Source organism: Eptatretus burgeri, chromosome 1 (assembly GCF_056783735.1).
Source record: "Eptatretus burgeri isolate ZD-2024b chromosome 1, Ebu_testis_v1, whole genome shotgun sequence".
Taxonomy (NCBI): Eukaryota; Metazoa; Chordata; class Myxini; order Myxiniformes; family Myxinidae; genus Eptatretus; species Eptatretus burgeri.
This window is the reverse complement of record NC_140961.1, coordinates 119,475,069-119,492,715: the sequence shown is the minus strand read 5'-3', so window position 1 is coordinate 119,492,715 and position 17,647 is coordinate 119,475,069. Positions and strand designations below refer to the sequence as shown.

At 42.7% G+C, this 17,647-nt stretch overlaps 1 protein-coding gene across 2 annotated transcripts in view; it reads left to right on the top strand.

The window, feature by feature from the left end:
* The window catches only part of LOC147035277 (vomeronasal type-2 receptor 1-like), a 46,994-nt gene extending 29,498 nt beyond the window's left edge, over window positions 1-17,496 (top strand). For both annotated transcript variants that reach the window (XR_015061942.1, XM_085896347.1), the window contains one exon: window positions 17,338-17,496. Coding sequence is in view for 1 of the 2 variants with exons in the window: in XM_085896347.1 (XP_085752473.1) it covers window positions 17,338-17,447 (110 nt within the window). In the remaining variant the exon portion in view is untranslated. The remainder of the gene's footprint in view (window positions 1-17,337) is intronic.
* The last annotated feature ends 151 nt before the right edge of the window (window positions 17,497-17,647 follow it).

Genomic DNA, 17,647 nt, shown 5'->3' with positions numbered 1-17,647 from the left:
TAAATGTTGTGCTATCAAGTTTTAATTCTGGATATGGTGTTTTTGTATAAATTGGCACACAAATTTTACCTGGCCGATATAAAATATCAAACTGAAATTTTTCATGCAGTCATTAGACACACCCTAACATATATATATATATATATATATATATATATATATATATATATATATATATATATATATATATATATATATATATATATATTTACACACAGACACACAGACACACACACACACACGAACTGCCACAAAGAGGTTTTCATATCGCCGGTCAAGTATGCATGTGTGGTGGCCCAATTTTTTACATGCAAGTGATACAACATGGAATCAAAGGTTGTTTATGAACAACAACTATACAACCTCAGCCAAGAGGCTGACCTCGAGGTACCCACACTTGGCTCCAAGCTGTCTAGCCTGAATTTGAATGTTGACCCAGCTTTCAAATGTCATTCTGGTGTTTCACAGGCAGGGTGAATCATCAATGTATGTCATTCCTACGTATTTAACTGGGCATCCTGTCTTCCGACATTAGTTAATTAATATTTAAGATCGCCATGGTGACCTTCACTAAGAGTGGACGAGTTATCGCTGGTACCATGGCCAAATTACAAATTCCTGCCAGAAATACATTTTGGAAGTCAATGACAAACCACCCAGTCTGACTGGGGGAGAGGGGAGTGGGGATCGAGGGGGAGAGATAGGGAAGTGAGGGTTGGGGGAAGGGAGTGTGGGAGAGAGGATTGCATTAGGGGGAGAGAGAGAGTGGGGAGGGAGGGGAAGGGGAAGAGAGACAGTGGGAAGGGGGAAAAGGGGGGGATAGAGGGGAGGGAGAGAGAGGAGGAGAAAGAGGGGAGAGAAGGGAGAGAGAGAGATGGGAGGGAGAGAAGAGGAGGTTAGGGAGGATTTGGGGTGGGAGGGGTGGAAGAAGTTTCCTAATGTATCCATCCTGTCCACCCCATTCCTCCCAACCCCATTGTTTGTCCAACTCTACCTCTATTTTGTCCTTCAACTCCACTGTATACCTGGTGTTGGCTTAATGGTTCGAGTGGAGGGCTTGGGATCCAAGGTTCCTGTGTTCAAATCCCACTCAGCTGTTGAATGAATACCAGGTGGGGCTGACTGTACTTGTCATCCTTCCATGGTTGGAAAAATGAGTGCCAGCATGCTGTTATCCTGTGTTGCAGTGGCGACCGGTCCAGGATTGTGTCCAAGAGCCAAGGAGACTGCTTGGGCAGCACCAACGCTCTGCACAGAGTATGGTTCCGATGGATGGATGGAACTCCACTGTTGTTGCCACCTTCGCCACTCTTCGTTTTGTCCCATTGCGCACTGATCTGTTTCGTGTTCTAGCTCTTCCACGCACTTTGACTGTCTGCAAAAAAGTGATAGGATGGCAAAAAATGTCATTGTACAGGCTTAATGAGGCAAATGATTCTTTCTTTGTTGAAGTTCCTTGGAAGGGAAGTCATCTACTATATAAATGGCAGTCCTTCTGTCTGTCTCTTTGTTTGTAACCAATAAGCTCCTAGACCGGTGAACCGATCTTGATGAAACTTTACACACATATAGACCCAACATTCAGCTCCAGGATTCGCTGAGTGGCTTTCCATAAAAATGAAAAAAATATATATTTTTTAAAAAATTCCATTAAAAAAAAGGCTTTCCAATAGTGTGCCGGCTTCATGGTTACGTATTAACATTCAAAAAGGATGTTACGTATTAATCATAACAAAAGGCTTCATGGTTAAAAACGCTAGGGTTTTTTAAATACAAAATGTTCGTATTCATTGACTTTTTAAACATACACATTCTCCTCCTTTTATTTACATTCTCGAATTGCACCGCACACGGCAACAGCTAACTGCTGATAGATCTGCTCATGAAAGAGCCAGGTAAGCGGAGTCAGCTGCGAAGAGAGAGAGAGAGAGAGAGAGAGAGAGAGAGAGAGAGAGAGAGAGAGAGAGAGACAGAGAGAGAGAGAGAGAGAGAGAGAGAGAGAGAGAGAGAGAGAGAGAGAGAGAGAGAGAGAGAGAGAGGCACAGAGAGAGAGACACAGAGAGAGAGACACAGAGAGAGAGAGAGAGAGAGAGAGAGAGAGAGAGAGAGAGAGAGAGAGAGAGAGAGAGAGAGAGAGAGAGAGAGAGAGAGAGAGAGAGAGAGAGAGAGAGAGAGAGAGAGAGAGAGAGAGAGAGAGAGAGAGAGAGAGAGAGAGAGAGAGAGAGAGAGAGAGAGAGAGAGAGAGAGAGAGAGAGAGAGAGAGAGAGAGAGAGAGAGAGAGAGAGAGAGAGAGAGAGAGAGAGAGAGAGAGAGAGAGAGAGAGAGAGAGAGAGAGAGAGAGAGAGAGAGAGAGAGAGAGAGAGAGAGAGAGAGAGAGAGAGAGAGAGAGAGAGAGAGAGAGAGAGATTAGAGAGAGAGAGATTAGAGAGAGAGAGAGAGAGAGAAGGAGAGAGAGAGAGAGAGAGAGATATTAGGAGAGAGAGAGGGAGAGAGAGAGATATTAGGAGAGAGAGAGAGAGAGAGTGAGATTAGGAGAGAGAGAGAGAGAGAGAGAGAGAGAGAGAGAGAGAGAGAGAGAGAGAGAGAGAGAGAGAGAGAGAGAGAGAGAGAGAGAGAGAGAGAGAATGAATGAATATATATGAGAATCGTCTTACTGCTGATATATCTGCTCATGAACGAGCCAGGCAAGCGGAGTCAGCTGCGGAAAGAGAGAGTCGTCTTACTGCTGATATATCTGCTCATGAATGAGCCATTCAAGCAGAGTCGGCTGCAGAGAAAGAGAGAGAGAGTGTCGTCTCACTGCAAATAGAGCATCACACTGACGGATGAGAGAAGCACAAAACTCACGTTCCAGCTTTCTCGGTCTGGTTTTGGCTGGAGATCAAGGACAGTTTCCACTGCTGCTAGAAACATTGAGTGGCTCAAGCCCGCCTTCAACTATGACCTCTCTGAGGATTCCGGCAGCATAAAGCCTTCCTTCCATAAATCTGAGGAATAAAAGAAGCCTTCCTAATTTTCTCCATACAACTAATGCCTCAGCCTAACTAGTGTGAGGAAAATAGGGCAAATTTCCCGGGTATTACCGGGTACTTCAGCGAGTCTACTATATAAATGGCAGTGCTTCTGTCTGTTTGTCTGTCTGTCTGACTGTTTGTTTGTTTTTAACCAATAAGCTCCTCGACCAGTGAACCGATGTTGATGAAACTTTACACGCATAAAGACCTCACATTCAGCTCCAGGATGCGCTAAGTGGCTTTCCATAAAAATGAAAAATATCTACAAAAATAAAAATAAAAAAAATAAAATTTCCATTAAAAAAAATGGCTTTCGAATAGTGCGTCGGCGTATTAATCCTAACAAAAGGCTTCATGGTTAAAAACGCTAGGGTTTTTGAAATACAAAATGTTTGTATCCGTTGACTTTTTAAACATACACATTCTCCTCCTGTTATTTGAATTCTTGAACTGCACGTGCACGGCAACAGCTAACTGCTGATAGATCTGCTCATGAAAGAGCCAGGCAAGCTGAGTCAGCTGCAGAGAGAGAGAGAGAGAGAGAGAGAGAGAGAGAGAGAGAGAGAGAGAGAGAGAGAGAGAGAGAGAGAGAGAGAGAGAGAGAGAGAGAGAGAGAGAGAGAGAGAGAGAGAGAGAGAGAGAGTCGTCTTACTGGTGATAGATCTGCTCATGAAAGAGCCAGGCAAGCAGAGTCGGCTGCAGAGAGAGAGCATTGCCTAACTGCAAATAGAGTGTCACACCGACGGGCGAGAGAAGCACAAAACTCACCTTCAAGCTTTCTTGGTCAGGGTTTTGGCAGGACATCAAGGACAGTTTCCACTGCTGCTAGAAACATTCAATGGCTCAAGGCCGCCTTCAACTATGACCTCTCTGAGGATTACGGCAGCATAAAGCCTTCCTTCCATAAATCTGAGGAATAAAAGAAGCCTTCCTAATTTTCTCCATACAACCAATGCCTCAGTATAACTCGCGTAAGAAAATAGGGCAAATTTTGCGGGTATTTACAGGTACTTCAGCTAGTGTTTTATATATTGTGAACCATGGTGTCTGTCCGTGCATTCATTTGTCTCCCATTTATAGTGGCTGATTCTCATGCTGCATTGAAATGCTCAACTTTCACTTTTGAAATGATGGGAGAACAAGCATGAGTCATGATGATGCCAAATTTTATTTTGCAAACAGGATATTTTGCACTCTTTTGAGACAAGTCCAACCTCCGCCACCCTATTTGCACCACCATTTTGTGGTGGATGCTAAAAGTAGCTCAGAGCTTTGACTCTGCGTGAAACAAAGAGTGCAACATAATTGACCTTTTCAACGTCCATTAAATATTATTTAAATTGATAAATTAACTTAAACTTTTCCCATCACTGGGTACGGACATTTTTGCTAACTTTTCCCATCACTGAGGATGCGTACTCTTCCATAAAAAAAATAAATAAATAAATATATATATATATATATATATATATATATATATATATATATATATATATATATATATTGTTACGGCTGTGGAAATTCGCAAACCACCATAAAGGGCCCGTAGGTGAGATAACTCTAAGTACATGTGTAGTTAGCCCCAAACCCGTTGATTAGAGGGAATTTATGTGCTTCATTCGGGCTGCGACGCTTTGAGATAGCCGTTTTTCTGTTCTATCTTTATTTTGAACCGACCATCAAACCACCACCAAAAACCCTCCACCACCCTCACCTCTCTCCTTCTACGGCCATTCCCGCACCACCTGTGAACACTGAGCGTCGGGCTGTCTTGGGCTCGTTCAAGATACGCACCGAGCCGCGAGTGCAAATAGCGGCCTTTCCGAGGGAGAATTCGGATCAAGAATGCTACACGCCCTCTTCTGATCCATCCAATCAGCAAGCGCAGAGCGGCTTGGCCCCGCCTCCAGGCACATCTGTGTGAAATCCATATATGCAAATTCTAGGATCAGGGGAGGTTCACGCCCACTTTTCCTCCGTCCAATTGGCGAGCGTGGCTCCGCCCCCGAGGTCATTCTGATCCAGAAATTTACATATTGTTTCTCTTGCCGGCCTATAAAACGGCGAGCACCAGGCGAATTGTGGCAGAGTCAGTTTTGGTAGGAGAGTCAGGTTTTGGTTGGAGGGCAGAGTGTGGCAGCGGCAGAGTGTGGCAGAGAGTGGAGTCGGGTGGCGAAGGCATCGAGTTGGGTTCTGCAGTCGGCTGAGGAGAGTTGTGGGAAGAGGCCAAGGAGCTCGGGTCCGAGGCGAGAAGGACGGCGGTCGGCGATGAGGTCGCGGTGGGAGATCGCTCGTCGCAGGACCCAAGCCAGCCAGCCATTCTCCTCCCCCAGGGCATCAACAATTCCCCCTTTTCCCCCGCGCTGAGATAGTGCAACAAAGGGGGCCTCGTTCCCACCCCACTCCAAATGTCGTGCCAACGAAACCCGCGAAGGAGCACGGAGTCGAGGCACAGCCACGCGGCCACATCTGCGGCTCGTCCACCAACGCGTCGCGAGGACGCGGGTTGGACCCACCCGGTCTCGCGGACCTGGCCGTTCCTTCAGGTCACGCGAGCATATTGGCCTACAGGCCCGTCTGCCCCCTTGTCTATGAGGGTGGCTTCTTTCCTTTGCTTTTGAGTAAATGTGTGTTGGTGCCGTCTGTAAAGTAGAACTGTATAAGTGTTGCAGTGTGTACGCGTATTCGGTAGTAACTCTGCGTCATTGTTTCTTTTGATTTTTGCTGATATAGGTTCATTTTGACTGTTTGGCTGTATATGTGTGCTTTCCGTGTGTCGTGTAAAAAATGTGCATTGTGTGAACTGTTTTCCCGTTTCGCTTCGTCTTTTCTTTATTGACTCTCCATCCTGCTTCACGTAAAGGGTTCGTAGTGGGCTTAATATGCCCGATAATTAATCGGAACCGTCGAGGCCGACGATAACACCACTCGGTTATCACTTTATCACTCACTTTATCACTCGGTTATCACGACCGCTTAAGCGGTTTGTGTCCTGAGTCGGCCTGCGGCGAGGTACGATCGCCCGGTCGACCATCCGCACAGGTACTTGGGTAGATCGAATTTGGCGAGCGACCCTATCCTGCGTGGGTGGGCATATATATATATATATATATATATATATATATATATATATATATATATATATATATATATATATATATATATATATATATATATATATATATATATATATATATATATATATATATATATATATATATATATATATATATACCTTCAGCGAGTAGCCTGGTGCTGGCGTTGTGGTTAGGGTAGCGGCTTGGGATCCAAAAGGTCCTGAGTTCAATTCCCGTTGGCCGCTTGAATTAATACACACCACGAGGTTGACTCAGCCTGTCATCCTTCCGAGATCGGCGAAGTGAGTACCAGTGTACTGGGCCCGGTTTATGCCCCGGTTAGAATAGGTGTACCATATCCCTGTGTCGTAAGAGGCGACCAGGGTTGCGTCAGGAAGGGCATCCGGCGTAAAACCTGTGCCAAATCATTGTGTGGATCATAACGGATGATCCGCTGTGGCGACCCCTAATGGGAGCAGCCGAAAGAAGAAAAAGAAGAAGAAGAAGAAGAAGAAGAAGAAGAAGAAGAAGAAGAAGAAGAAGAAGAAATATATATATATTCCAACATAAAACTTGGTGGCCACTGTTTGTGACAAGGAAGAATTGATTCAATTTTGGTGAATATTCGAATCCGGATACAGATCAGATAATTTTTTCATTGATTCTTCACCTTCAAGAGATCGGGCTAAACTAATAAAAAGCACGATATCTCAAGAAGTTGGGGACGGATTCGTATGAAACTTGGTGGACCGTTTGGGTGTGTGACTACGAGAAATTTTTTTCTATTTTGCTTAAGATCCGAATCCAGATCTGGATACGATAATTATTTATTTTTTAAGTGATTCTTCACCATTGAAAGATAGCATGATAGTTCAAATATGTATTGGGCCCCATATTTTCTCGTGGATCAGGCATTACATGGCGGAGGTATGCGTTCTTGCAAGTGCCTTTCTAGTTAACCCTGTTTATTTTCCGGTCATTTGCTGTGAATTTTGAGTCATTGGTTTGTCCCCAGATTAATAAAATTCTCCTCGGAACTGGAAACGCACTGAAAAACAGCCGTGCAGTTAAATAAATTAATACTACCAAACCCCACTGTGAAGCAATCATTTGTGTGGAGTGCCTCCGCTCAGCATCTTCAGAGTTGATCTCTGGCGGTCTCTTGTCACCTATGAGGGAGACAGAGTCTGACCCAATGTATTTTCTGGCAAGGTGAATTATGTCGAAAACTTAATTTATAATCCATGACTTTTCAGTGAAAATTATTGCATGAAGGGATTCTTCTTTTTTGCAGGTTTAATAGATTGCTATCGGTGTCAAACTGGATATAAAGCAAATGGTCGACACACTGCTTGCATCGTTATACCAAATGAGTATTTGTCTTTTGTTGAACCACTGGCTCTAACACTATTATCATTCATCCTACTCGGGATTCTTCTCACACTAATCGTGGGATTTTTGCTGATTTATGCAAATAACCACACAATGAATGAACCAAAACGAGAAACCATTGCCTTGCTACTAATGTTGGTTGGATGTTTTGGAAGCTCTGTCAACCTTATGGGACGTCCTACACAATTGTCATGTCCGTTGAGGGAGCCTCTTTCTCTTTTATCTCCCACACTTTTTGTTGTTCATATTTTGAAAAGGACTCTTCATTTGATAAAATGCAGGAGTAAGTAAAAAATAAATCAAATTAATGAAGGTGTTTTCATTTGACTTTGAAGCAGTTATGCATTAAAAATTGGAAGATTAATATTAAAACTAGGATTCAGATGAACCTAAAACCTTTTATTATTCACTGAGCACTTATTCAGAGTCTATCCTTTGCACTCCTTTCTCTATATTATAAAATATATGCCTTATTATTATTAACAATTTTGCTTGTTCCAGAGTCACCAGCACTTTCAGAGTTTTTGATTTTTCCACAAATCATCCTTTGTGTAATTTGGATAATAGTTGGGAGGCCACAGCCCATAAGAAATGCAGCAGCTCGAATGGATGTTATTGTTCTGGAATGTGTTGGGGCATCACCCGTTTGGCCATGTTGCTCCATTGTTTACTTGTGGTTGCTCTCAGCTCTTTGTTTTGTCCTGGCTGTGAAAGCACAGAGATTTGCTGCTGCCTCGAAAGAGCCCAAGTTCATATCGTTTAGCTTGCTATTTTCATTTGTAGTTTTCCTGGCCTTTGTACCTGCCTACATCAGTACCCAAGGAAAGTTTGCTGTTGCTACAGAAATATTTGCAATAATTTTAATCACATATGGCTTTCTTGTCTGCAACTTCATCCCAAAATGTTATGTTTTGCTCTTTAAGAACAAAATATAACCTTAATATTTATATTGTTGTGGAACTCTTAATATTCAAGGTAACTCTCATTTCTCAATGTAGCTATTAAAATTCAATGTCCACTCAAGGTAAAGTACAATCCGATCCGAGAATATTTATTTATCGTGATATCATGGAGCGAAGGAGCATCGATGAAAAACATACAATGGTCTCCGCTAAATCGGAGTTACAGAAATCATCTATATACAATGTCTCAGGGTAAGTGGGGGAAAGTTAAGGGGGCCGAGGAGAAGAACAGAGAAAAAGAAGAGGAGGAGGGAGTTGGGTCATAACGACCCATATCTGACTTTGACTGGGCCAGTTTTCACATGAGAAAAGCAAGGCAAGGGTACAACTGTAAGCAAACCATTCTGAACAGATTCAGGCTGTGGAAAGGCTAAGAGAGTTGTCATTAGGCCTTTAGCAAATCAAGAGATGATACAAGTTCCAATGAAATACATTTGGTTAAAATATGTTTGATTATAGGTTCCAATAAATGAGTTACAGAGAAATGAATATATGTCAATAATTGCAACAGTAATTGAAACAGTAATTGAAACAGTAATTGACAGGTGCAATAATTAAGGAAAATAGGAGTAATAGTAATTGACTACAATTTGTATGCATTGTGTAAGCAGATTAATCATTGAACTACCATTTTAAAAAGAAGTCTGCTTCAACAATATATTCTCATGACTTTTCACATACATTGCACATAGTATTGTCAAGTCACTTTGTGTTCTGAAATTGAGTTATATTTAGCAATGTTTTGTATGTAATTTGCATGTAGTTAGTTTGAGTGAAGGTTTGTAATTTGCATTATTTTGTGAGTCATCTGTGATGTATTCATGTAATTTTCAAAGCTTCGTGTGCTTTCTGCTTCCCATTATTTCACGTGCTTCCTGAGTTATTTTCAATTTCTGTGTTATTTTACCATCTTTGAAATCGGATCAGCACTTCGATTCCTTTGACAAAGCAAAGCATTTTATTTTTATTTCACATGGTTTATGAATTTATGAATTATTTTCATCAGTTGAGAATATTGTGTGTTTTATTTTTACTTACTGGTAGAGAAGGGGAAAGAACCCTTTTGATCATATATCTTTATGAGAAATAAATGGTTTATTGCAAAAATTATGAAAAAAAATGTATCAACTTGATCTACTGTGGGAGGGGCCATAGCAGTACCTTTCTCCTACACTCACTGGATATAACGTAAGGGTAGTACCACTGGTGGATTGTCCGTGCACTACACAACTAGCGACATCACCGAAGTTTCAAAAAATAATATTATGGAAAAAAGAGTTAAAATATAATGTCATACCTGCCTTTGTATTTGAGTATTATGTTTCTGAACTGTAGAGGATCATGATGGGGGCACTGTGAGGATCTGTGGTTGAAAAGTGTCGGTATGGCATCATGTTTCAGCAATTTCTGAGGCTTGTTTCCCAGGTAGTGAGCCTGTTGATGAAATATGAATGCTGATGGCTAGAAGTAGTCTTCACAAACAACAAAATATTTTGAATGATCATGCATTTTGATGTTGAATTTGATAATTCCGAGATTTTTCAACCACAAAGCACAATATTGATGATATTTTCGTGTGTCATGGATGCAAAACAAAACATGTCTTCTGTGGGCAATTTTCTCAACGACTCGAACAGTTAAAAGCTTGGCACATCAGCATCTTGAACGCCATAAAAACATGATGAAATGCATATCTACACCCTTGACACATACGTACACATCTGTCAATTGAGATGTGCACCTGTGACGTCACACGAATGTATGAGGTAGCTCATTTGTATAATGGCAGTGAAAATAGTCCCATTAAAAAAAATTATTATCTGGCTTATTATTCTCCCCCCAAATTTTTTTTGCTAAATGCTCAGGGATATCATTCACTTAAACATATATTTTTGAAAGAATTCATGATTTTTTTTCAAGAGAGAATCTATATTTTCTTTACGAGACTTAAGTCACTCTTACACCTTCACGATTTAGGCAGCAATGGCAACGTATAAAAATCTATGTAAAACGTTGGCGTACGCTGAAATTTTGATGTTTTTTAAAAAGTTTTTGTTGTATTCATAACGAGTTTGTCATATGCATAACATATTAGTACCGTACACAGAACGTTTCGTTGTCTTAGAGATAACTTATACCAACGTATGCTTAGCCTGTTGTCGGCGTTCACAACCTATGCCCAACGATAGTCTAACTTAGGCAGAGCGCGCTGCACGTACCGCCGACGAACTCGTGGCGTAGCCTGTTAAAAACCTGCCGCACGCCGATTTAAATGATAACCGCCTGAGAATTGGAAGTGTCAACCACGCAGTCACACCTTGACGATTTAGCCAGCATATGCCGACCTATGAAAAATGTGTCTAAAATGCTGACACACATTGAATACGTTATGGGTAAGTTTGGTTTACGTGAAGAGCATGCTGAAAAACGATGAAGTACGCTGTCATATGTCGTAGTACGTCAAGTACGTCGTGAAATTTCAAGCATGCTGAGAATTTTATGATGTACTCGCCGTATGGCTCACACGTTTCGCTACGCTGGGAATAAGTAGTAGGCATGATAATCGATCATTGACACACGTCGACACAAGTTCCTTGTAAGTTACTCATAAGTCGAAACAAGTCGAGGTAATGTTTAGCATACCTGAAACTTATTTTCTCTGCCAAGGCACATTTTCTTTTTTTCTCCTTGGCTCCGTAAAGGCACGTGATGAAATATCTGAAGTTGTTGTTGTTGTTTTTTTTTAGTCTATCACGAATTTTAAAATATATTCGAACATTTGCTTTTAAGTTTCGATGTCGACGTAACAATATCCTCAAACAGAAAATATTCACAGAGGAGGAACTAAGAATAAGACATGAGCAAACTGAAGAGGCAATCGGATGTGACGTAACGGCACATGACGAAATATCGGAAGTTATTGTTGTTTTTTTGTTTTTTTTAAACGCTGCCAATACGCCATTTTTGGTAGCTGTAAATTAGAAACACGTTCAGTAAGTTCTGTGGTCGTCCGGAAGACGTCAATCAAATACGTCTGCATACGTCAATATGCGTTGGAGGTACGTTACATAAAGGTTCAAAGCACGTTACTCATAGGTTAGAAATAAGTTTTGGGTACGCTAAGCATTACCTCGACGTGTTTCGACTTATGAGAAACTTACAAGTGACGTGCCTCGACGTGTGTCAACGATCGCATAACGTGCCTCGACGTGTGTCAACGATCGTGTAACATGCCTACAACACGTTACTCATAGGTTATAAATAAATTTTGGGTACGCTAATCATTACCTCGACATGTTTCGACTTATGAGTAACGTGTATCGACGTGTGTCAACGATCGCATAACGTGCCTACAACTTATGGCCAGCGTAGCGGAACGTGTGAATCATACGCTGGCATACGTCATAAAATTTCAAGCATGCTAAAATTTGAGGACAACCGCAAAGTACATCGATGAAAGCCAGCATACTATGACGTATGGCAGTGTTTTTCAGCATGCTTTTAATGTAATCAAAACTTACCCATAACGTATTCGACGTGTTCCAGCGTTTTAGACAAATTTTTCATAAGTCGGCATACGCTGGCTAAACCGTCAACGTGTGACAGCGCCTTTACTGATGCTAAACTGACTATAAATCTGGTAAAATCTGAATTTTTTAAAGAACAGTTTGTATTCTTAGGTCATGGCGTGGGTCATGATCAGGTTGAGCCAGTACAAGGAAAGATGGGAGCAATTGATAGCATTGCAACACCTAAAGATAAACGCAGGGGGCAATACCCGTGGGCACTCAACTGGTAGCGACTTGATAAGATAACCAAGGAACCACTGGCAGACATGGATGACCCACAAAATAGCAATGGAGAAGAAATAAAATACAATGGATATTTTTTTATGCCATGAACACACTTTGGGACATGATGCGTGATGAAGGTTGTGGTCAAGTTTCATCGAAATTGTGTGTGGTTTCAGAGAAGTAAGCAAATACATATATTGGGGGCCAACCCCCCTTACACCCTCCCAGAGCCCGATTTTTCTGATATCATGAATAAACTTTGACACACCATCAGTGAGGAAGGTTGTAGTCAAGTTTCATCATAATTGTGTGTCATTTCTGAGAAGAGAGCAAATATCGGAAACCCCCCCAGTGAACTCACTCCATTGACCCTCTCAGACCACAATTTTTTATTTTATTTTATTTTTTTAATGCCATGACCAATCATTGGTATGTCATGGGTGATGAAGGTCGTGGTCAAGTTTCATCAGAATTGCATGTGTAGTTTCATAAGCCTGGTGTTGGCGCAGTGGTTAGGGCAGTGGCTTGGGACCCAAAAGGTCCTGAGTTCAAGCCCCGTTGGGACACTGAACGAATATATATATATATATATATATATATATATATATATATATATATATATATATATATATATATATATATATATATATATATATATACATATACATATACATAAATCCGGGCGTAGTGGCGTGCGCCTGTAATCCGGCTACTCGGAGGATTGGGTTGGAGGATCGCTTGAGGACGGGGTCTCTGCACTGGGCAGGGTGTAGAGTAGCCTGGAATCATGGCGAAACCCAAATCCTGATCCCTGTGTCGTAAGAGGCGACCAGGGTTGCGTCAGGAAGGGCATCCGGCGTAAAACCTGTGCCAAAATCAGTATGCGGATCATAACGGATGATCCGCTGTGGCGACCCCGAACGGGAGCAGCCGAAAGATGAACACACACATATATATATATATATATACATACATATATCTACCAAGTCGAAAACACCAGGGGGTTGACAGCCTGCCATCCTTCTGAGGTCGGCAAAATGAGTACCAGTTGTACTGGGCCCGGTGTATGCTCCATTAGAATAGGTGTACCAAATCCCTGTGTGTCGAAAGAGGTGACCAGGGTTGCGTCAGGAAGGGAATCCGGCATAAAAACCTATGCCAAATCATTATGCAGACAATAAAACGAATTTCCATACCGGATCGGTCGAGGCCCAGGTTACCAACGATCGCCACCGGTACCAGTGGTCAGCAGGGTACCAGTGGAAATTGTGCTACTGCTGGGCGAAGGAGGAGAAGGAGATAGGGAAGGCGAGTCCGTAGGCAGTGGGAGTGGGGGAAGGGTAGAAGTGTGGAGGTGAGAGTTGGAACTCTGAATGTTGAGACGATGACTGGCAAAGGGCGAGAGTTGGCTGATATGATGGAGAGAAGAAAGGTGGACATACTGTGTGCACAAGAGACCAAGTGGATGGGGAGTAAGGCTAGGAGCATTGGAGGTGGTTTCAAACTGTTCTACCATGGTGTGGATAGGAGGAGAAATGGTGTCGTGGTAATCCTGAAGGAAGATTATGTCAAGAGGGTATTGAAGGTGAGGAGAGTGTCTGACCGAGTGATGAGTGTGAAGTTGGAAATTGAAGGGGTGATGATGAATGTCATCAGTGCATATGCCCCACATATGGGATGTGAGATGGAGTATAAAGAAGATTTCTGGAGTGAGTTAGATGAAGTGGTGGAGAGTCTATCCAAGGATGAAAGAGTGGTGATTGGAGCAGATTTCAATGGGCATGTTGGGGAAGAGGATGAGGAGGTGATGGGTAGGTACGGTCACAACAAGAGAAATGTGGAAGGGCAAATGGTGGTAGAGTTTGCAAAAAGAATGGAATTGGCAGTGGTAAATACGTATTTCAAGAAAAAGGAGGAAAACAGGGTGACATACAAGAGTGGAGGAAAGTGCACACAGGTGGATTACATCTTAAGTAGGAGATGCAACCTGAAAGAGATTAGTGACTGTAAGGTGGTAGCAGGGAAGAGTGTAGCTCGACAGCATCGATTGGTGGTCTGGAGGATGACTTTAGAGGTGAAGTTGAGGAAGAGAGTGAGGGCTGAACCAAGGACCAGATGGTGGAAGCTGAAGGAGGAAGACTGGCGTGAAATTTAGGGAGGAGGTGAGACAGGCGTTGGATGGTGGTAAAGATGGGTGGGATGATTGTGCAACGACAGCAGAAGTTGTGAGGGAGATAGCTAGGAAGGTACTTAGTGTGACATCTGGACAGAGGAAGGAAGATAAGGAGACTTTGTGGTGGAATGAGGAAGTACCGGAAAGTATAAGGAAGAAGGGATTGGCGAAAAAGAAGTGGGATAATCAGAGAGATGAAGAAAGTTGGCAGGAGTACAAGGAGTGGCGGCGAAAGGCAAAAAGAGAGGTGGCAAAGGCCAAGGAAAAGGCATATGACGAGCTGTATGAGAAGTTGGATACAAAAGAAGGGGAAAAGGATTTATACCGATTGGCAAGACAGAGGGACCTAGCTGGGAAGGATGTGCTGCAGGTTAGGGTGATAAAGGACGCAAATGGGAATGTGCTGACGAGCGAGGAGAGTGTGTTGAGAAGGTGGATGGAGTACTTTGAGGAGCTGATGAATGAAGAAAATGAGAGAGAGAGAAGGTTGGAAGAGGTGGAGATAGTGAATCTGGAAGTGGGGTGGATCAGAAAGGATGAAGTGAGGACTGCTATGAAGAAGATGAAATGTGGAAAGGCGGATGGCCCAGATGGTATACCAGTGGAGGCATGGAAGTGCTTAGGAGAGATGGCAGTGGGGTTGTTAACCAGATTGTTTAATAAAGTCTTGGAAAGTGAGAGGATGCCGGAGGAGTCGAGATTAAGTGTACTGGTTCCGATTTTCAAGAATAAGGGTGATGTGCAGAGCTGTGGAAATTACAGAGGGATAAAGTTGTTAAGCCACACCATGAAGTTGTGGGAAAGAGTAGTGGAAGCGAGGTTGAGAGGAGAGGTGACGATCTGTGAGCAGCAATATGGGTTTATGCCAGGAAAGAGCACCACTGATGCAATGTTTGCTTTGGGAATGTTGATGGAGAAGTATAGGGAAGGCCAGAAGGAGTTACATTGTGTGTTTGTGGATTTAGAGAAAGCTTATGATAGGGTGCCAAGAGAGGAGTTGTGGCATTGTATGAGGAATTCGGGAGTGGTGGAGAAGTATATGAGGATCATGCAGGAGATGTATGAGGACAGTGTGACAGCGGTGAGGTGTGCGGTAGGAATGACGGATGGGTTTAAGGTAAAAGTGGGATTGTACCAAGGATCGACTCTGAGCCCTTTCCTGTTTGCAATGGTGATGGACAGGTTGACGGACGAGATCAGACTGGAGTCCCCATGGACTATGATGTTCGCGGATGGCATCATGATCTGTAGGGAGAGTAGGGAGCAGGCTGAGGCAAACCTCGAGAGGTGGAGGTATGCACTGGAGAAAAGGGGAATGTTATTCAGTAGGAGTAAGACGGAGTACATGTGCGTAAATCAGAGGGAGGGTGGTGATATGGTGCGGTTGCAAGGAGTTGAGGTGGGGAAGGTGGATTGGTTTAAATACTTGGGATCAACTGTCCAAAGTAACGGAGAGTGTGGGAGAGAAGTGAAAAAGAGAGTGCAGGCAGGATGGAGTGGGTGGAGAAGAGTTGCAGGAGTGATTTGTGACAGAAGGGTAGCTGCAAGAGTGAAGGGGAAAGTATATAAGACGGTAGTGAGACCAGCTATGTTGTATGGTTTGGAGGCGGTGGCACTAACAAAAAGACAGGAAGCGGAGCTGGAGGTGGCAGAGTTAAAGATGCTGCGATTCTCGTTGGGAGTGACGAGGATGGATAGGATAAGAAATGAGTATATTAGAGGGACAGCGCAGGTAGGACGGTTTGGAGACAAAGTGAGAGAGGCGAGATTGAGATGGTTTAGACATGTGCACAGGAGGGAAGCAGAGTATATCGGGAGAAGGATGTTGAAGATGGAGCCGCCAGGCAGGAGCAGAAGAAGAAGGCCAAAGAAGAGGTTCATGGATACGGTGAGGGCGGACATGCGGGTGGTTGGAGTGTCAATGGAACATGTGGAGGATAGAGCGAAATGGAGACGGTTGATCCGCTGTGGCGACCCCTAACGGGAGCAAGCCGAAAGAGGAAGAAGAAGAAGAAGAAGAAGAAGAGGCATGTGTAGTTTCTGAGAAGAAAGCAAATGCCTACATTGGGGGCAACCCCCCTTTGGGGCACGACTTTTTATGTAATGAACAAACTTTGGTCGATCCTTGGTGATGAATGTTTTGTTAAAGTTTCATTGAAATCCGATTTGTACTTTCAGAGAAGAAGGTGAAAATATTTGTGGATGGACGCATGGACTGACGGACGGATGATGAGCCATTCCATAAGCTCTCTGGAACTATGTTCCAGGTGAGCTGAAAAGGAGATTATTTGATACCTGGGTATGGCTGGATGGTATCAAAGATTTTGCAAAAACGTATGACATTGTTGTCCCTTTGACTAATCTGCTCAGTAAAATGGCAAACTGTATGGCAGTGCAAATGTCAGACTGTATTCGATAAAGTTAAATCCATACTTATGAGTCCTCCATTTCTTGTCGCACCAAGTTTTCAGTAAAACTTCAAATTAACTGGAAATTCTGGCAATTTTGGAGTTGAGCTGTTTTGCTACCTTAAAATGCTGGAGATATACAGTATATCACCTTGTATGCTTTTATTCAAAGAAGTTTGACAATCACCAAAATAACTATTTTACAATTGGAAAAGAGACCCTTGTTCTTCTGCTGGCTTTGCAACAGTTTGATCAATCTTCAAGTAAAACTGCTTTTCCAGATGTAGTTTTCACAGATCACAATCCTTTAACTTTCATTGATAAAATGAAGAATGAAAATCAGAGATTGATAAAATGGAGTTTGTCTTTATTTGAATTAAACTTGGAAACTAGACACATCAAAGGCAAAGATAATGTAATTGCCGATGCTCTGTCAAGATCTGAATCGCTCGGGGATTATCCCCGTAGTCTGTTGGAAAGTATTACTAAGGGTAATGTTTTGTTTTTGTTTTTTTAGCTCACCTGGAACGTAGTTATCGGGAGCTTATGGGATGGCGCATCGGCCATCCGTCCATCCATATGTCCATCCGTCCGTCCATCCACAAACATTTGCAACTTCTTCTCTGAAACTACACATACAATTTTTATGAAACTTCACTACAACCTTCATCATCCAGTATGTACGAAAGTTTATTCATTACATTTAAAAAAATCAGGCCCTAAGGGTGGTTTACGGGGGTGGGGGAGGGGGAGTGGAATACTACTCATGGCTGTGAAAATACTGTTTTGGTTGTTTGTTTTTTTTTGCGTAAAGGGTAAGAAAGTTC